This window comes from Lichenostomus cassidix, unplaced genomic scaffold, assembly GCF_008360975.1.
Source record: "Lichenostomus cassidix isolate B80296 unplaced genomic scaffold, HeHo_3.0 HiC_scaffold_39, whole genome shotgun sequence".
Taxonomy (NCBI): Eukaryota; Metazoa; Chordata; class Aves; order Passeriformes; family Meliphagidae; genus Lichenostomus; species Lichenostomus cassidix.
In genome coordinates, this window is record NW_028147446.1 from 1,525,477 (window position 1) to 1,542,140 (window position 16,664).

Consider the following 16,664-nt stretch of genomic DNA (forward strand, 5'->3'; position numbering starts at 1 on the left):
CTTTGTTCCCGGAAAAATGGGATTTCTGTCCTGGAAAAATGGGATTTCTATCCCGGGAAGAGAGGACTTTGGATCCTGGGGAAAAATGGGATTTTGGATCCCAAAAGAATGGACGGTGAGTCCAAGGAAAAAGGACTTTGGATCCTGGGAGAAACGGGATTTGGATCCCAAAAAAAGGGATTTGGATCCCAGGAAGAAACCTGGAAATCCTGGGGAAAATGGGACTTTGTTCCCGGAAAAAAAGGACTTTGGATCCTGGAAAAAGGACTTTGGATTCTGGGAAAAAATGGGATTTTGATCCCAGAAAAAAGGGATTTGGATCCTGGAAAAATGGATTTGGATCCTGGGAAAAACGGACGTTGAGTCCAAGGAAAAAAGGACTTTGGATTCTGGGAAGAAGGACCTGAGGTCCTGGGAGAAGAAGGGAGTTGGATCCCAGGAAAATGGGATTTGGATCCTGGAAAAATGGGGAAAAAGGGATTTGCATCCCGGAAAAAGGACGTTGGATCCTGGGGAAACAGGAAAATGGGATTTGGATCCCGGAAAAATGGGAGAAAAGGGATTTGGATCCCAAAAAAGGCCGTTGGATCCCAGGAAGAAGGACCTGAGGTCCTGGGGGAAAATGGGATTTGGATCCCAAAGGAAAAAGGGATTTGGATCCCAGAAAAAATCCTGGAAAAGGAGTTTGGATTCTGGGAAGAAGGACCTGAGGTCCTGGGAAAAAGAGACTTTGGATCCTGGAAAAATGGGATTTGGATCCCAAAAAAGGGACTTGGATCCCAGGGAAAAGTCCAGGAAAATGGGACTTGGATCCTGGAAAAATGGGAAAATGGGATTTGGATCCCAAAAAAGGACGTTGATCCCAGGAAGAAGGACCTGAGGTCCTGGGGAAAAATGGGATTTGCATCCTGGGAAAAAGGACTTTTTGGATCCTGGGAAAAATGGGATTTTGGATCCCAAAAAACGGGATTTGGATCCCAGGAAGAAACCTGGAAATCCTGGGGAAAATGGGACTTTGTTCCCAGAAAAAAAGGACTTTGGATCCTGGAAAAAGGACTTTGGATTCTGGGAAAAAATGGGATTTTGATCCCAGAAAAAAGGGATTTGGATCCTGGAAAAATGGATTTGGATCCTGGGAAAAACGGACGTTGAGTCCAAGGAAAAAAGGACTTTGGATTCTGGGAAGAAGGACCTGAGGTCCTGGGAGAAGAAGGGAGTTGGATCCCGGAAAAATGGGATTTGGATCCCAGAAAAACGGGAAAAATGGGATTTGCATCCCGGAAAAAGGACGTTGGATCCTGGGGAAACAGGAAAATGGGATTTGGATCCCAAAAAAGGCCGTTGGATCCCAGGAAGAAGGACCTGAGGTCCTAGGGGAAAAATGGGATTTGGATCCCAGAGGAAAAAGGGATTTGGATCCCAGAAAAAATCCTGGAAAAGGAGTTTGGATTCTGGGATGGGCCTGAGGTCCTTGGGAAAAGGGATTTGGATCCTGGAAAAATGGGATTTGGATCCCAAAAAAGGGATTTGGATCCCAGGGAAAGTCCATGAAAATGGGATTTGGATCCTGGAAAAATTGGAAAATGGGATTTGGATCCCAAAAAAGGAAGTTGTGGATTTGGACCCGAGGTCCTGGGGAAAAATGGGATTTGCATCCTGGGAAAAAGGACTTTTTGGATCCTGGAAAAATGGGATTTGGATCCCAAAAAAAAGGGACTTTGATCCCAGGGGGAAAAGGAGGGACGGTGAGTCCCGGGAAGAGGGGCTTGGATCCCAAAGAATGGGATTTGGATCCCAAAAATCCCGGGAAAATGGGACTTGGATCCTGGGAAGAAACCCAAAATTTGGGAATGGGGAATGAGATCCCAAGGTTTTCCAGAATGGGGAAAACAGGTCTTGGATCCCAAAAATCAAATTATATTGGGATTTGGTTCCCTAGAAATCCAAAATCATGGGAAGGTGGGATTTGGATCCCAAAAAAACATGGAAAAGGTGGGAATTGGATCCCAAAATCCATTAAAAAATTGGGATTTGGATCCCAAAATCCATTAAAAAATTGGGATTTGGATCCCAAAATCCATGGAAAAATTGGGATTTGGATCCCAAAATCCATTAAAAAATTGGGATTTGGATCCCAAAATCCATGGAAAAATTGGGATTTGGATCCCAAAATCCATGGAAAAATTGGGATTTGGATCCCAAAATCCATTAAAAAGTTGGGATTTGGATCCCGAAATCCATGGAAAAGTTGGGATTTGGATCCCAAAAAAAGGGACTTTGGATCCCAGAAAAATGGACCAGGAGTCCAGGGAAAAGGGACTTGGGAAAAGTCCAGGAAAATGGGATTTGGATCCCAGAAAAACGGGAAAAAAGGGATTTGGATCCTGAAAAAATGGGATTTCTATCCCAGGGAAAAGGATGTTGGATCCTGGGAAGAAATGGGATTTGGATCCCGGGAAAAAGGATGTTGAGTCCAAGGAAAAAAGGGATTTGGGTCCTGGAAAATTCGGGATTTTGGGTCCTGGGAAGAAGGAGCTGAGGTCCATGAAAAATGGGATTTGGATCCCAAAGGAAGGGATTTGGATCCCAGAAAAATTCCTGGGAAAATGGGATTTTGGATCCTGGGAAATCAGCTGTGGAGTGTGAGGAGAAAAGGATGTTGGATCCCAAAAAATGGACGTTGAGTGTGAGAAAAAATGGGATTTGGATTCCAAAAAAAGGACTTTGGATCCTGGAAAAATGGGATTTGGATCCCAAAAAAGTAGGGATTTTGAGTCCAATGAAAAAGGACATTCAGTCCGAGGAATAAAGGGATTTTGATCCCAAAAGAAGGGATTTGGATCCTGAAAAAATGGGATTTCTGTCCTGGGAAGAAAGGACTTTGGATCCTGGGAAAAATGGGATTTTGGATCCCAAAAAAAGGACTTTGGATCCTGGGAAGAAATCCTAAAATCCTGGGGGAAAAGGGATGTTTGATGCCAGGAAATGGACATTGAATTGAAGGAAAAAGGACTTGAGATCCCAAAAAATGGGATTTGGATCCCAAAAAGGACTTTGGATCCTGGAAAAAAACGGGATTTGGATCCTGGGATTTGAATCCAAGGAAAAAGGAGATTCTGGGAGAAATCCCATGGATTTCGGGAGAATTCCTGGAGATTTGGGAACAATTCCCAGAGATTTTGGGAGAATTTTGGAGATTTAGAAACAATTCCCATGGATTTTGGGATGATTCCCAGCGATTTTCGGGTAATTCCCAGAGATTTTGGGAGAAATCCCATTGATTTTGGGACAATTCCTGGAGATTCCCAGAGATTTTGGGACAATTCCTGTTGGTTTTGGGACAATTCCTGGAGATTTTGGGAGAATTCTGGAGATTCCCAGAGATTTGGGAATAATTCCCATTGATTTAGGAACAATTCCTGTTAATTTGGGAATAATTCCAGAGGTTTTGGGACAATTCTGGGACAATTCCCAGAGATTTTGGGACAATTCCTGGAAATTCCCGAGGATTCCAGGACTGAGCTCCTGATTTTTCCACCAAAATCCCCCAAAAAAATCCCAAAAACTTGGGAATTCTGGGAGTAAAATATCCTCCCAGAAATTCCCAAATTCCCCAAAAATTCCCTTTTTTTTTTCCTCCAAAAAATCCCCATTTTCCCAAAAAAATTCTTTTTTTATCCCCCAAAAGTTCCTGGTTTCCCATCCATCCCAAATATTCCCATTTTCTCCCAAAAAATTCCCATTTTTCCCCAAAGAATTCCCTTTTTTTCCCAAAAAAATTCCCATTTCCACCTCAAAAATTCTCAAATTCCCATTTCTTCCTCCCAAAAATCCCTAAATGCCCATTTTTTCCAAAACAATTCCCATTTCCCCCTAAAAATTCTCCAAAATTCCCATTTTTTCCCAAATATTGCCATTCTTTCCCCCAAAAAAATCCCAAAATTCCCATTTCTTCTCCCAAAATCCCCATTTTTCCCCCCAAAATTCCCTTTTCCCAAAATTCCTGATTTTTCCCCCCAAAATTCCCAATCTTTCCCCCAAAAATTCCCAAATTCCTGATCTTTCCCCCAAAAATTCCTTTTCTCCCCAAAATCCCCCTTTTTCCCTGAAAAATCTCCAAAAATCCCCATATTTCCACCCCAAAAAAATTCCCATCTTCCAAAAAAATTCCAAAAATTCCCATTTCCACCCCAAAAAAATTCCCAGAATTCCCATTTCCACCCCAAAAATTCCCATTTTCTCCCCAAAATTCCCATTTTCTCCCCAAAATCCCCAATTTTCTCCCCAAAATTCCCATTTTCTCCCCAAAATCCCCAATTTTCTCCCCAAAAATTCCCAATTTTCTCCCCAAAAATTCCCAATTTTCCCCCAAACTCCCCAATTTTCCCCCAAACTCCCCAATTTTCCCTTTTCCCCTAGGGAGAAGATCCTTTCACAGACGAAACTCCAGAGCAGGAAGGTGAAGAATCCCAAGAAAAAGGAGAAGAAAAATCCCAGGAAATCTCGGAATCGACGGAAAAACCGGAAAATTCCCAAAATTTCTCCCAAAACGAGGAATTCCTGAAATCCTTGGGAGATTTGGAGCCAAAAAAACCTCTTCTGATGCCTCCATTCCTGCAGGACGACGAGGAGGAGGCAGAAAATCCCCAAAAAAATGAGGAAAATCCCCAAAAAAATGAGGAAAATCCCCAAAAAAATGAGGAAATTCCCGGAAAAAACGAGGAAATTCCTGGAAAAAATGAGGAAAATCCTGAAATTCCTGAAAAAAACGCAGAAAATCCCAAAATTCCTGAGGAAAACCGTGAAGGAAATGAAGAAAATCCTGAAATGGATGCAGAAAATGTGGGAAAAAAGGTGGAAAAATCGGAAAAAAATGTGGAAAAAATGGAAAAAAACACTGAAAATCTGGGAAAAAATGCAGAAAATCTGGAAAAAAATGCGGAAAATCCGATGGGAAATTCCCAAAATTCAGGGATTTCCTCCCAAAACGGAACTGAGGGGAAAGAGGAGGAAGAAAAGGAGGAAAAAGAGGAAAAAAAGGAGGAAATTGAGGAAAAAAAGGAGGAAAAGGAGGAAGAGATGTGAAAATTCCCAGGAAAGGTAAAGTTTTGATCCATAAAATTCAGATTTTTATGGAATTTTTTTCATCCCCAAACTGGTAATTTTGGGATTAAAGAAATAAAAATTGATTCAGGATTTGATTTAAATTAATTAATCTCATTAAGAGGAATTTTTTTAATTAATTTTTTTTCTTATTTGTGGTTTTTTTTTTTTAATTTTTTTTTTCAGGATGAAGAAATCGAGGAGTTGGAATTTCAGGATTTTTTTTTTCCAATCCCAAAAAAATGAGGAATTTTCTGGATTTGGAGGAAATTTCAGGAAGGAAAAAAAAAAAAATCTCCGAAAAGATGGAAAAAAAAAAAATTTGGGAAAAAAGTTTGGAAAAAACTGGGAAAGTTTGGGAAAATCCAATAAAATCCAATCAGATTTTGGTGATTTCATGGATTTGCTAATTTTTTTCCCAAAAATCCTCAATTTTAGGGAAAATTTTTTGGTTTTTTCCACCCCAAAAAAATGGAATTTTTCCTAATTTTTTCCCCTTTTTCCCATAAAAATTTGGGGTTGGAATTGAAAATTTTTAAGGAATATTTTCGTCCCAAAAAGGGAATTTTTGGGAATTTTTTAGGGAATTTTTTAGGGAATTCAATGGATTTTTTTTCCCTAAAAAAATTCTTTTTTCGAGCAAAATTTTTAATCTTTTTTTAAATCTTTTTCCCTTAAAAATTCCTAAAAAATTCCCTAAATTTTTTTAATTTTTGGAGGATTTTCCAAAAAGCTGAAAATCCAAGAAATCCTGATTTTTCTCTTTTATTTTTCTGCCCAAAATCCTCTTTTTTCACCCCAAATTTCCTCCCAGAATGGAAAAAAATGGGAATTTTTAGGATTTTTCTCCCCAAAATGATCCCAAATTTCCCTGGAATTTTGGGAGGGGAGAGCTGGTGACGTCATCGATCCCAAATTGTCCCCAAATGTCCCCAAAATTGTCCCCAAATGACCCAAAAATCCCCTGGGAACCCAAAAATTACCCCAAAAATTCTCCTGAGACCCAAAAATGTCCCCAAATGTCCCAAAATTGTTCCCAAATGACCCAAAAATGTCCCCAAATGTCCCCAAAGAACCCAAAAATGACCCAAAGATCCCCAAAAATGTCCCCAAGATCCCCCTGGGACACCAAATGGCCAAAAATGTCCCCAAAAAATCCCCAAATTGTCCCCGAAAATGTCCCCAACATCCCCCAGGATGTCCCTAAATGTCCCCAAGACCCTCCAGGACCCTAAAAATGTCCCCAAATGTCCCCAAAATGTCCCTAAATGTCCCCAAAAATGTCCCCAAGACCCTCCAGGAGCCCAAAAATGTCCCCAAATGTCCCCTGTGACCTCAAAAAATGTCCCCAGATGTCCCCAGGACACCCCAAAGTGTCCCCAAGTGGCCCTAAAGACCTCCTGGGACCCCAAAAAATGTCCCCAAAGTGCCCCCAGGACCCCAAAAATGTCCCCAGGAGCCTCAAAAGTGTCCCCAAGGACTCCGAGAATGTCCCCTGGGAGCCCAAAAATGTCCCCAAACCCCAAAAATGTCCCCAAATCCCCTCGATGTCCCCAAATGTCCCCAAAGCCCCGATGGCCCCAAACCCCTCCAGTGTCCCCAAATGTCCCCAAACCCTCCCGATGTCACCCCAGGACCCCCCTGGGACCCTTCGCTGTCCCCTCCCGGTGTCCCTAATGTCCCCAAGCCCCTCCTAGTGTCACCTCCGGTGTCCCTCCCGATGTCCCCAAACCCCAAAAATGTCCCCAAACCCCAAAAATGTCCCCAATGTCCCCAAACCCTCCCAATATCCCCAAACCCCAAAATGTCCCCAAACCCCTCCGGTGTCCCCAACTGTCCCCAAATCCCCCAAATGTCCCCAAAGGTCCCTAGATGTCCCCAAACCCTTTCCGATGTCCCCAAACCCCCCCCCGGTGTCACCTCCGGTGTCCCCCCCGATGTCCCCAAATGTCCCCCGGTGTCCCCAAACCCTTCCGGTGTCCCTCCCGATGTCCCCAAATGTCCCCAGATGTCCCCAAATCCCTCCAAATGTCCCCAAAACCCTCCCGGTGTCCCCAGATGTCCCCCGGTGTCCCCAAACCCTGCCAGTGTCCCTGCCGATGTCCCCAAATGTCCCCAGATGTCCCCAAATCCCCCCAAATGTCCCCAAAACCCTCCCGGTGTCCCTCCCGATGTCCCCAACTGTCCCCAAAAGCCCCCAACTGTCCCCAAAGGTCCCCAAAGCCCCCCAAACCCCCCCGATGTCCCCAACTGTCCCCAAAGGTCCCCAAATGTCCCCAAACCCTGCTAGTGTCCCTCCCGGTGTCCCCACCTGTCCCCAACCCTCTCCCCTCCCCCCTCCCGCTCTCCCCGATGACGTCACCCGGCGGTGGGCGTGGCTCGGGCCGCAGCGCCGTGACGTCAGGCGCAGCGCGGTGAGGTCAGTGCGGCGCCGCTGCCCCGAGCCGCTGCCGCTCCCCCTCCCCTCCCTCCTCCTCCTCCTCCTCCTCCTCCTCCTCTCCTCTCCGCCCCGCCGCCGCCCCGGCCCGCCGGGAGGGAGGGAGGAGGGAGGGCGGCGAGCCCGGCCCGGCCCGAGCCGCTCAGGTAAGCGCCGAACCGAGCCGAGCGGAGCGGAGCCGAGCCGGGCTAGCGGCGGGGCTGAGGGCAGCGCGGGCCGAGCGTGAGGGGAGCGAGCGGGGAGCGGCCCGGCCGGGGGCTCCGCGGGGCTCCGCGATTCACAGCGCCGCTTACGTCGCCCCGCCGGCGTAACCCGCATTGCGTAATGCGGCCGCTGCGTCGGGAGGGCTACGCCAACTGCGTACGGCGCGGCGCGGCCGCTGCGCCAGCACCGGCGGGGCGGGGAGCGGAGCGGCGGGCGGAGCGGCGCTGACGGGCAGCTCTCCGCCTCGCGGGGCGCGCCGCTGTGCCGCCTGTCCCCTCCCGTCCGGCAGCGCGGGAGGCTCCGGTAGCGCGGGCGGGCGGCGGAGCGCCCTCCGGCCCGGGGTTACGCCGGTAGCGTAGCGCGGCCCCGCCCGCCCCGCTGCGCTACGCCGTTTGCGTAACCTCCGTGCGGCGCCGCGCTACGCCGTTCGCGTAACTCCGTCCCGCCTTACGCCGTTAGCGTAGCGCTGAGCGCAGCGCCGCCTTACGCCGTTAGCGTAGCGCGGGGCGGGGCGGGGCGGCAGTACGCAATTGGCGTAGCGCGGGGCGGGGCCGGCGCGCGGGGGCACTTCCTGCCGCCGCCATTTTGTCGCGGAGCGGGAGGAAGCGGCGGAGGCTCTGCGCGGCGGCAGCGCCGGCCCGGCCCGGCCCGGCCCGCGGTGAGTGAGCCCGGCGGGTCACCGGGGCTGTCCGCGGGGCCGGGAGGGGCGGGCGGAGCGGCGGCGGTGGGTTGGAGGGAGGCCGGCCCCGCTCGGGCCCAGCCCGCCCCCGGCAGGCCCAGGCCGCTGCCGCCCCGCCGAGCCTCGGCCGTGAGGGGAGAACTCGCTGAGGGTGACCGGATAACTCGCCGCTGGCAGGGTTTGAGCCTCGGTGTCCCTCAGGGCTGCCGGCTGCGCGGTGCTGACCTTCCCCGGGATTTCCGCGGGTTTGGGGACGGTGAGGGTGGGAAGCTCGGCGGGGGCGATGCGGGAAGGGTTCGGGTTTGCCTCAGGGATTCGGGCTGGGGGAGAGCCGGGCGATTGCAGCGGGGTTGTGAGGTGGGAAGGGAAGGCTGAGGGGATTCCTAAATGTTTTTTGGGGATGGGGAGGGAACGCTGAGGGAATTGCCGCGGTTTTGGGATGGGGAGGGAATTCCCAGATATTTTGGGATGGGAATGGAGAGCCTGAGGGAATTGCCGGATTTTTTGGGATGGGAAGGGAACACTGAGGGGATTGCCGGGATTTTGGGATAGGAAGGGAATACTGAGGGAATTCCCGGTTTTTTTAAGGCAAGGCTTAGGGAAGTGCCGGGATTTTGGGATAAGAATGGAGAGCCTGAGGGAATTCCTGGTTTTTGGGATGGGAAGGGAATACTGAGGGAATTCCCGGTTATTTTGGGATGGGAACGGAATACTGAGGGAATTGCCACGTTTTTTGGGATGGGAATGGAGATCCTGAGGGAATTCCTGGGGTTTTTTGGGATGGGAAGGGAATACTGAGGGAATTGCTGGGATTTTGGGATAGGAAGGGGAAAGCTGAGGGGATTCCTGGTTATTTTGGGATGGGAATGGAGAGCCTGAGGGAATTCCCGGTTTTTTGGGGATAGGAAGGGAACACTGAGGGAATTCCCGGTTTTTTTAGAATAAGGGAAGGGATGGCTGAGGTAATTCCTAAATGTTTTGGATAGGAAGGGAATGCCGAGGGAATTCCTGAGTTTTTTTGGGGATAGGAAGGAAATACTGAGGGAATTCCTAAACGTTTTGGGTAGGAAGGGAAAGCTGAGGGAATTGCTGAATGTTTTGGGATGGGAATTGTGAGCCTGAAGGAATTCCCAGGTATTTTGGGATGGGAATGGAGAGCCTGAGGGAATTCCCTGTTTTTCTTGGGATGGCAAAGGAATACTGAGGGAATTCCTAAATGTTTCTGATAGGAAGGAAATGCCGTGGGAATTCCTGAATGGTTTGGGATGGGAATGGAGAGCCTGAGGGAATTCCCAAGGTTTTGAGGTGGGAATTTCTAACCTGAGGGAATTCCTGGTTATTTTGGGATGGGAAGGGAATGCTGAGGGAATTCCTGAATGTTTTGGAATGGCAGTTGGAAGCCTGAGGGAATTCCCAAGGTTTTGGGATAGGAAGGGAAGGCTGAGGGGATTGCCGGGTTTTTTGGGATAGGAAGGGAATTCCCATTTTTTTGGGGAAAGGAATGGAATACTGAGGGAATTTCTTGTTAGTTTGGGATAGGAATGGAGAGCCTGAGGGAATTCCCAGGTTTTTTTGGGATAAGAAGGGAAGGCTGAGGGAATTCCTGGGTGTTTTTTGGATAGGAAAGAAATACTGAGGGAATTCCAGGAGGTTTTTTGGGATGGAATGAAGAGCCTGAGGGAATTCCCTTCTTTTTTTTTTTTTTTTGAGGATGGAAAAGGGATATTGAGGGAATTCCTAAATGTTTTGGATAGGAAGAGAACGTTGAGAGAATTCCTAAATGTTTTGGGATGGGAAATGAATGCTGAAGGAATTCCTGAAAGTTTCGGGATGGGAATTTGGAGGCTGAGGGAATTCCCAGTTGTTTTGGGATGGGAAAGGGAATCCTGAGGGAACTCCAATGTTTTTTTGGGATGGGAATTGGAATCCTGAGGGAATTCCCACGGTTTTGGTATGGGAATGGAGAACCTGAGGGAATTCCTGATTTTTTTGGGTTGGGAAGTGAATGCTGAAAGAATTCCTGAATTTTTTGGGATGGGAATGGAGAGCTTGAGGGAATTCCTGAATGTTTTGGGACAGAAATGGGGAGCCTGAGGGAATTCTCAAGGTTTTGAGGTGGGAATTAAGAGCCTGAGGGAATTCCCAGTTATTTTGGGATGGGAAAGGGAATCCTGAGGGAATTCCTGAATGTTTTGGGATGGGAATGGAGAGCTTGACGGAATTCCCGATTTTTTTGGGTTGGGAATTGAATGCTGAAGGAATTCCTGGATGTTTTGGGATGGGAATTGGGAGTCTGAGGGAATTCCCAAAGTTTTGAGGTGGGAATTGGTAGCCTGAGGGAATTCCTGGATATTTTGGGATGGGAATGGAGAGTCTGAGGGAATTCCTGAAGTTTTGGGATGGGAATTAGGATCCTGAGGGAATTCCCACGGTTTTGGGGTGGGAAAGGAAATCCTGAGGGAACTCCAGTGGTTTTTTGGGATGGAAATTCAGAGCCTGAGGGAATTCCCACGGTATTGAGGCAGGAATTGGGAGCCTGAGGGAATTCCTGGATATTTTGGGATGGGAATTTCTAACCTGAAGGAATTCTTGGATATTTTGGGATGGGAATTTCTCACCTGAGGGAATTCCTGGATATTTTGGGATGGGAATTTCTAACCTGAGGGAATTCCTGGATATTTTGGGATGGGAATTTCTAACCTGAAGGAATTCCTGGATATTTTTGGGATGGGAATTTCTCACCTGAGGCAATTCCCACATTTTTCCAGTGACAATCCATCCACCACCTTGCATTTCATTCCCCAAATCTGCAAAACTTCCCCAAATCCTTCCCAATTTTCCCTGGAATTTTCCCAATTTTCCCTGGAATTCTCCCAAAATTCCCAGAATTTTCCCTCCTCGCCCTCCCCAGGCTGATTTTCCCAGGAAAAATCCCGTTATCCCTCAGATGCCAACCTCAAAAGGCGTTAATTAGCTGCTAATTAGGTCTTCTTAATGAGCCGAGCTGCTCTGGGTGGGGCTGCAGGAGCTCGGGGGGATTTGGCTTTGGGGTTTTTTGGGAGGTTTGGGAAAATTTTGGGGTTTTGGGGATTATTTCCTGAAGTTTTGGGGTGGTTTGGGGTTGGCTTGTCGATTTTTGGGGTGGTTTGGGGTTTGTTTATCAAAGTTTTGGGGAGTTTTGAGCATCATTTGTGAGGTTTTGGGGTGATTTGAGTTTCATTTGTTAAATTTTGGGGTGGTTTGAGTTTTGTTTATCAAAGTTTTGGGGAGTTTTGAGCTTCGTTTGTTAAATTTTGGGGTGATTTGAGTTTCATCTGTCAAACTTTTGGGACTTTTGAGCTTCATCTGTCAGATTTTGGGGTGATTTGAGTTTGTTTATCAAAAGTTTTGGGACTTTTGAGCTTCATCTGTCAGATTTTGGGGTGGTTTAGGGTTTGTTTATCAAAGTTTTGGGACTTTTGAACATCATTTGCCAAAGTTTTGGGGTGGTTTGTTTCATTTTTCGATTTTTGTGGTGATTTGAGTTTTGTTTATCAAAGTTTTGGGGAGTTTTGAGCTTCATTTGTCAGATTTTGGGGTGATTTGAGTTTCATTTGTCAAAGTTTTGGGAGTTTTGAGCTTCATTTGTCAATTTTTGGGGTGGTTTGGGGTTTGTTTATCAAACTTTTGGGACTTGAGCTTCATAATTTGTTAAATTTTGGGGTGGTTTAGGGTTTATCAAAGTTTGGGGACTTTCGAGCTTCATTTGTCAATGTTTTGGGACTTTCGAGCTTCATTTGCCAAAGTTTTAGGTGGTTTGAGTTTCATTTGTCGGTTTTTGGGGTGATTTGAGTTTTGTTTATTAAAGTTTTGGGATTTTTGAGCTTCATTTGTCAGATTTTGGGATGGTTTGAGTTTTGTTTATCAAAGTTTTGGGACTGTTGAGCATCATTTGTTAAATTTTGGGGTGGTTTAGGGTTTGTTTATCAAAGTTTTGGGGACTTTTGAGCTTCATTTGTCAATGTTTTGGGACTTTTGAGCATCATTTGCCAAAGTTTTAGGTGGTTTGAGTTTCATTTGTCGGTTTTTGGGGTGGTTTGAGTTTTGTTTATCAAAGTTTTGGGACTGTTGAGCATCCTTTGTCAGATTTTGGGGTGGTTTAGGGTTTGTTTATCAAACTTTTGGGACTTTTGAACATCGTTTGCCAAAGTTTTGGGGTCGTTTGAGTTTCATTTTTTGATTTTTGGGGTGATTTGAGTTTTGTTTATCAAAGTTTTGGGACTTTTGAGCTTCATTTGTCAGATTTTGGGGTGATTTGAGTTTCATCTGTCAAAGTTTTGGGACTTTTGAGCTTCATTTGTCAGTTTTTGGGATGGTTTGGGGTTTGTTTATCAAAGTTTTGGGACTTTCGAGCATCATTTGCCAAAGGTTGGGGTGTTTTGAGCATCACTTGTTGGATTTTGGGGTTTGAGCTTCATCTGTCAAAGTTTTGGGACTTTTGAGCTTCATTAGCCAAAATTTTGAGGTGGTTTGAGCTTCACTTGTCAAATATTGGGACTTTTGAGCTTCATTTGTCAAAGTTTGGGATGATTTGGGGTTTGTTTATCAAAAGTTTTGGGACTTTTGAGCTTCATCTGTCAGGTTTTGGGGTTGTTTGAGTTTCACTTGTCAAAGTTTGGGGTGATTTGAGTTTTGTTTGTTAAAGTTTTAGGACTGTTGAGTTTCATTTGTCAGATTTTTGGGTGGTTTGAGTTTCATCTGCCCAATTCTGGGGTGGTTTGAGGATGTTTTGTGAAAGTTGTGGCAATTCTGAGTGTCATTTGTCCAATTTGGGATGGTTTGTTGTTTGTCAAAGTTTGGGGACTTTTGAACATCATTTGTCAAAGTTTTGGGTGTTTTGAACATCACCTCTCAATTTTTGGGGCTGTTTGATTGTTGTTTCCCAAAATTTTGGGGTTTGGGGATAATTTCCTGAAGTTTTGGGATGGTTTGGGGTTTGTTTATCAAAATTTAGGATGGTTTGGGATTTGTTTATCAAAATTTAGGATGGTTTGGGATTTGTTTGTCAACTCTTGAGGTGATTTGAGTTTCATCTGCATTTTGGGGAGTTTTGAGCTTCATTTGTCAGATTTTGGGGTGATTTGAGTTTTGTTTATCAACTCTTGGGGTGATTTGAGTTTCATTTATCAATGTTTTGGGGACTTTTGAGCTTCGTCTCTCAGATTTTGGGACTTTGGAGTTTCATTTGCCAAAGTTTTGGGGTCGTTTGAGTTTCGTTTGTCAAAGTTTTGGGATGGTTTGAGTTTTGTTTATCAAAATTTAGGATGGTTTGAGTTTTGTTTATCAACTCTTGGGGTGGTTTGAGTTTCACCTGTCAAACTTTTGGGACTTTTGGGTATCGTTTGACAAAGTTTTGGGGTGATTTGAGTTTTATTTGTCAAAGTTTTGGGGTGATTTGAGTTTTGTTTGTCAAAGTTTTGGGGTGATTTGAGTTTCATTTGTCAAATTTTGGGGTGGTTTGGGGTTTATTTATCAAAGTTTGGGGATTTTTGGGCATCGTTTGTCAGATTTGGGGTGATTTGGGCATTGTCTGCAGAAATCTTGGGGTGATTTGAAAATGTTTTGGGACTTTGGAGTATCATTTGCTGAAGTTTTGGGGTTTGAGTTTTGTTTGTCCAATTTTGGGGTGATTTGGGGTTTGTTTATCAAAGTTTGGGGACTTTTGAGCTTAATTTGTCAGATTTTGGGGTGATTTGAGTACTTTTGGGACTTTTGGGCATCATTTGTCAGAATTTGGGGTGATTTGAGCATCATCTGCTGAAATTTTGGGTTGGTTTGAGGATATTTTGGGACTTTTGAGTATCATTTGCCAAAGTTTGGGATGGTTTGAGTTTTGTTTATCAAATTTTGGGGTGGTTTGAGTTTTGTTTATCAAATTTTGGGGTGATTTGGGCATCACTTGTTCAATTTTGGGAAGTTTGGGCATCACTTGGCAACTTTTTAGGGATGTTTGTGGATTTTTGGTGGAAATTTTGGGATTTTTTGGTGTCATTTATCCAATTTTGGGGCTGTTTGAGCATCACGTGCTAAAGTTTTGGGATTTATCCAAATTTTGGGACTTTGGAGTATCATTTCCTAAAGTTTTGGGGCTTTTTGGTTCTTGTTTTCCAAAGTTTTGGGATTATTTGTTGATTTCCGAAAGTTTTGGGTGGTTTGAGTATCATTTTCTGAAATTTTGGGGAAATTTAAGGATCATTTTTTGAAATTTTGGGGAAATTTAAGGATCATTTTCTGAAATTTTGGGGAATTTTAAGGATCATTTTCCCAAATTTTGGGGAAATTTAAGGATCATTTCCCCAAATTTTGGGGAATTTTAAGGATCATTTCCCAAATTTTAGGTTCTTTGATGATCATTCCCAAAATTTAAAGATTATTTCCTAAAGTTTGGGGGTTTTTAGGGATTATTTCCTAAAATTTTGGGGATATTTAAGAATTATTTCCCAAATTTTTGGGGTTATTTAAAGATCTCAGGATTTCCTGGGAATTTGGATTTGGAAAACTTCATTTCCCAAAATTTTGGGGTCATTTGAGGATAATTTCCCGAAGTTTTGGGATGAATTAAGGATAAATTCCTGAAATTTGATGTTATTTAGAGATAATTCCCCAAATTTTGGGATCTTTAAAGATTATTTCCCAAATTTTGAGGATCATTTCCCAAAATTTTGGGTCATTTAAGGATCATTTTAGCATCAGGATTGGGAATTTTGAGGCTGAAATTGAGGGATTTTGGGGCTGCAAATGGGAATTTTGGGGCTGAAATTGGGAATTTTGGGGCTGAAATTGGGGAATTTTGGGGCTGAAATTGGGGAATTTTGGGGCTGAAATTGGGGAATTTTGGGGCTGAAATTGGGGGATTTTGGGGCTGAAATTGGGGGATTTTGGGGCTGAAATTGGGGGATTTTGGGGCTGAAATTGGGGGATTTTGGGGCTGAAATTGGGGGATTTTGGGGCTGAAATTGGGAATTTCGGGGCTGAAATTGAGAATTTCGAGGCTGAAATTGAGGATTTTGCACTGAAATTGAGATTTTAGGGTCAGAATTGGGAATATTGAGGCTGAAATTGAGGATTTTGGTGTCAGAATTGGGAATTTTGATGGAATTTTTTTCTCTTTTTCCAGAGCTTTTTCCAAAGGGAGTTTGGAAAATGAAGGTCAGAGGCTGAAGGAGCCAAACCTGCAAGGGCTGTTTGGAATTCAGGTAAATCCCCCAAAATTCTCCTTTTTTTCCCCATAAAAATGAAAATTTTGGGAGCAGAAATTGGGTTTTTGGGGAATCAAGGAATTTGGAATAGTTGGGATGAGTTGAGTTTGGAATTTTCCCTCTTTTTTTCCTATTTTCCCTCATTTTTTCCCCACATTTCCCATTTTTTGCTTAATTTTTCAGGGTGGGGAAAAAACTGGGAAAACCAGGGAAAAAAGGGGAGGAAATGGGGAAAAAAAATTGGGAAAAATGTGGGGAAAAACTTGGGAAAATGTGGAAAAAACTGGGAAAAACCTTAGAAAAACGGGAAAAAAACTGAGAAAAACAGGAGAAAAATTGGGAAAAAATTGAGAAAAATAGGAGAAAAATGGGGGAAAAAACTGAGAAAAATGGAGGGAAAAAGTTGGGAAAAAAGGGGAAAAAATTGAGAAAAATAGGAGAAAAAAGGAAAAAAATGAGGAGAAAACTAAGAAAAACTGGAGAAAAATGGGGGAAAAAAACCAGGAAAAGACTAGAAAAAATAGGGGAAAAATGGGGGAAAAATCTTAGGAAAATGGGAAAAAACCAGAGAAAATCAGGAGAAAAATGGGGAGAAAAAAATGGGAAAAAATTGGGAAAAAAGGGGAAAAAACTGGGAAAAACAGGAAGAAAAATGGGGAGAAAAATGGGAAAAACAGGAGAATAATGTGGAAAAAATCCCAGGAAAAACAAGGGAAAAAAAATGGAAAAAAAATGGAAAAAGTGGGAAAAAATTTGGGATAAACAGGAGAGAAATGGGGAAAAAAACAGGAGAAACTTGGGAAAATGGGGGAAAAACAGGTAAAATGGGAAAAACCAGGGAAAACCAGAGATAAAAATGGGAAAAAGAAAAAAAAATAAAAGGAGGAAAAAACGGTGAAAAACGGGAAGAAAAATGGGGGAAAAAAGGAGAACAAAATGGGAAAAACGGGAAGAAAACTGGGAAGAAAAATAGAAAAGAACCTGGGCAAAATGGGAGAAAAAA

At 44.4% G+C, this 16,664-nt stretch overlaps 2 protein-coding genes and 3 long non-coding RNA genes across 12 annotated transcripts in view; all 5 read left to right on the forward strand.

Annotated features, from left to right (window-relative positions):
• The window catches only part of LOC146422680 (A-kinase anchor protein 8-like), a 33,200-nt gene extending 27,695 nt beyond the window's left edge, over positions 1–5,505 (forward strand). Inside the window, exons 14-15 of the mRNA XM_085045785.1 lie at positions 4,420–5,100; positions 5,290–5,505. Of these exons, the coding sequence (XP_084901911.1) occupies positions 4,420–5,085 (666 nt within the window). The 3' untranslated portion in view covers positions 5,086–5,100; positions 5,290–5,505. The remainder of the gene's footprint in view (positions 1–4,419; positions 5,101–5,289) is intronic.
• On the forward strand, positions 1,332–2,915 carry LOC146422681 (uncharacterized). The gene is made up of 3 exons (XR_014847913.1): positions 1,332–1,367; positions 2,358–2,466; positions 2,721–2,915. It is a non-coding gene; the product is annotated as an uncharacterized LOC146422681 (long non-coding RNA).
• Positions 5,506–8,250: 2,745 nt separating the features above from the next.
• Positions 8,251–16,664, forward strand: part of BRD4 (bromodomain containing 4) — a 153,860-nt gene continuing 145,446 nt past the window's right edge. The window contains exons 1-2 of one of the 2 annotated variants that reach the window (XM_085046118.1): positions 8,251–8,402; positions 15,580–15,658. The gene's annotated coding sequence lies outside the window, so the exon portion shown is untranslated. The remainder of the gene's footprint in view (positions 8,403–15,579; positions 15,659–16,664) is intronic. The other variant, XM_085046117.1, reaches the window with a different exon arrangement.
• On the forward strand, positions 9,020–11,236 carry LOC146422683 (uncharacterized). Its single transcript, XR_014848052.1, has 3 exons — positions 9,020–9,435; positions 9,558–9,841; positions 10,531–11,236. It is a non-coding gene; the product is annotated as an uncharacterized LOC146422683 (long non-coding RNA).
• On the forward strand, positions 11,315–13,971 carry LOC146422684 (uncharacterized). 7 transcript variants are annotated; one of them, XR_014847911.1, is made up of 4 exons: positions 11,315–11,682; positions 11,809–11,908; positions 12,215–12,830; positions 13,657–13,971. It is a non-coding gene; the product is annotated as an uncharacterized LOC146422684 (long non-coding RNA). The 7 variants fall into 7 exon arrangements; XR_014847907.1 differs by lacking the exon at positions 13,657–13,971 and adding an exon at positions 13,580–13,600 and having other exon boundaries at positions 12,215–12,998; XR_014847909.1 differs by lacking the exon at positions 13,657–13,971 and adding an exon at positions 12,035–12,062 and having other exon boundaries at positions 11,809–11,911; positions 12,215–13,230.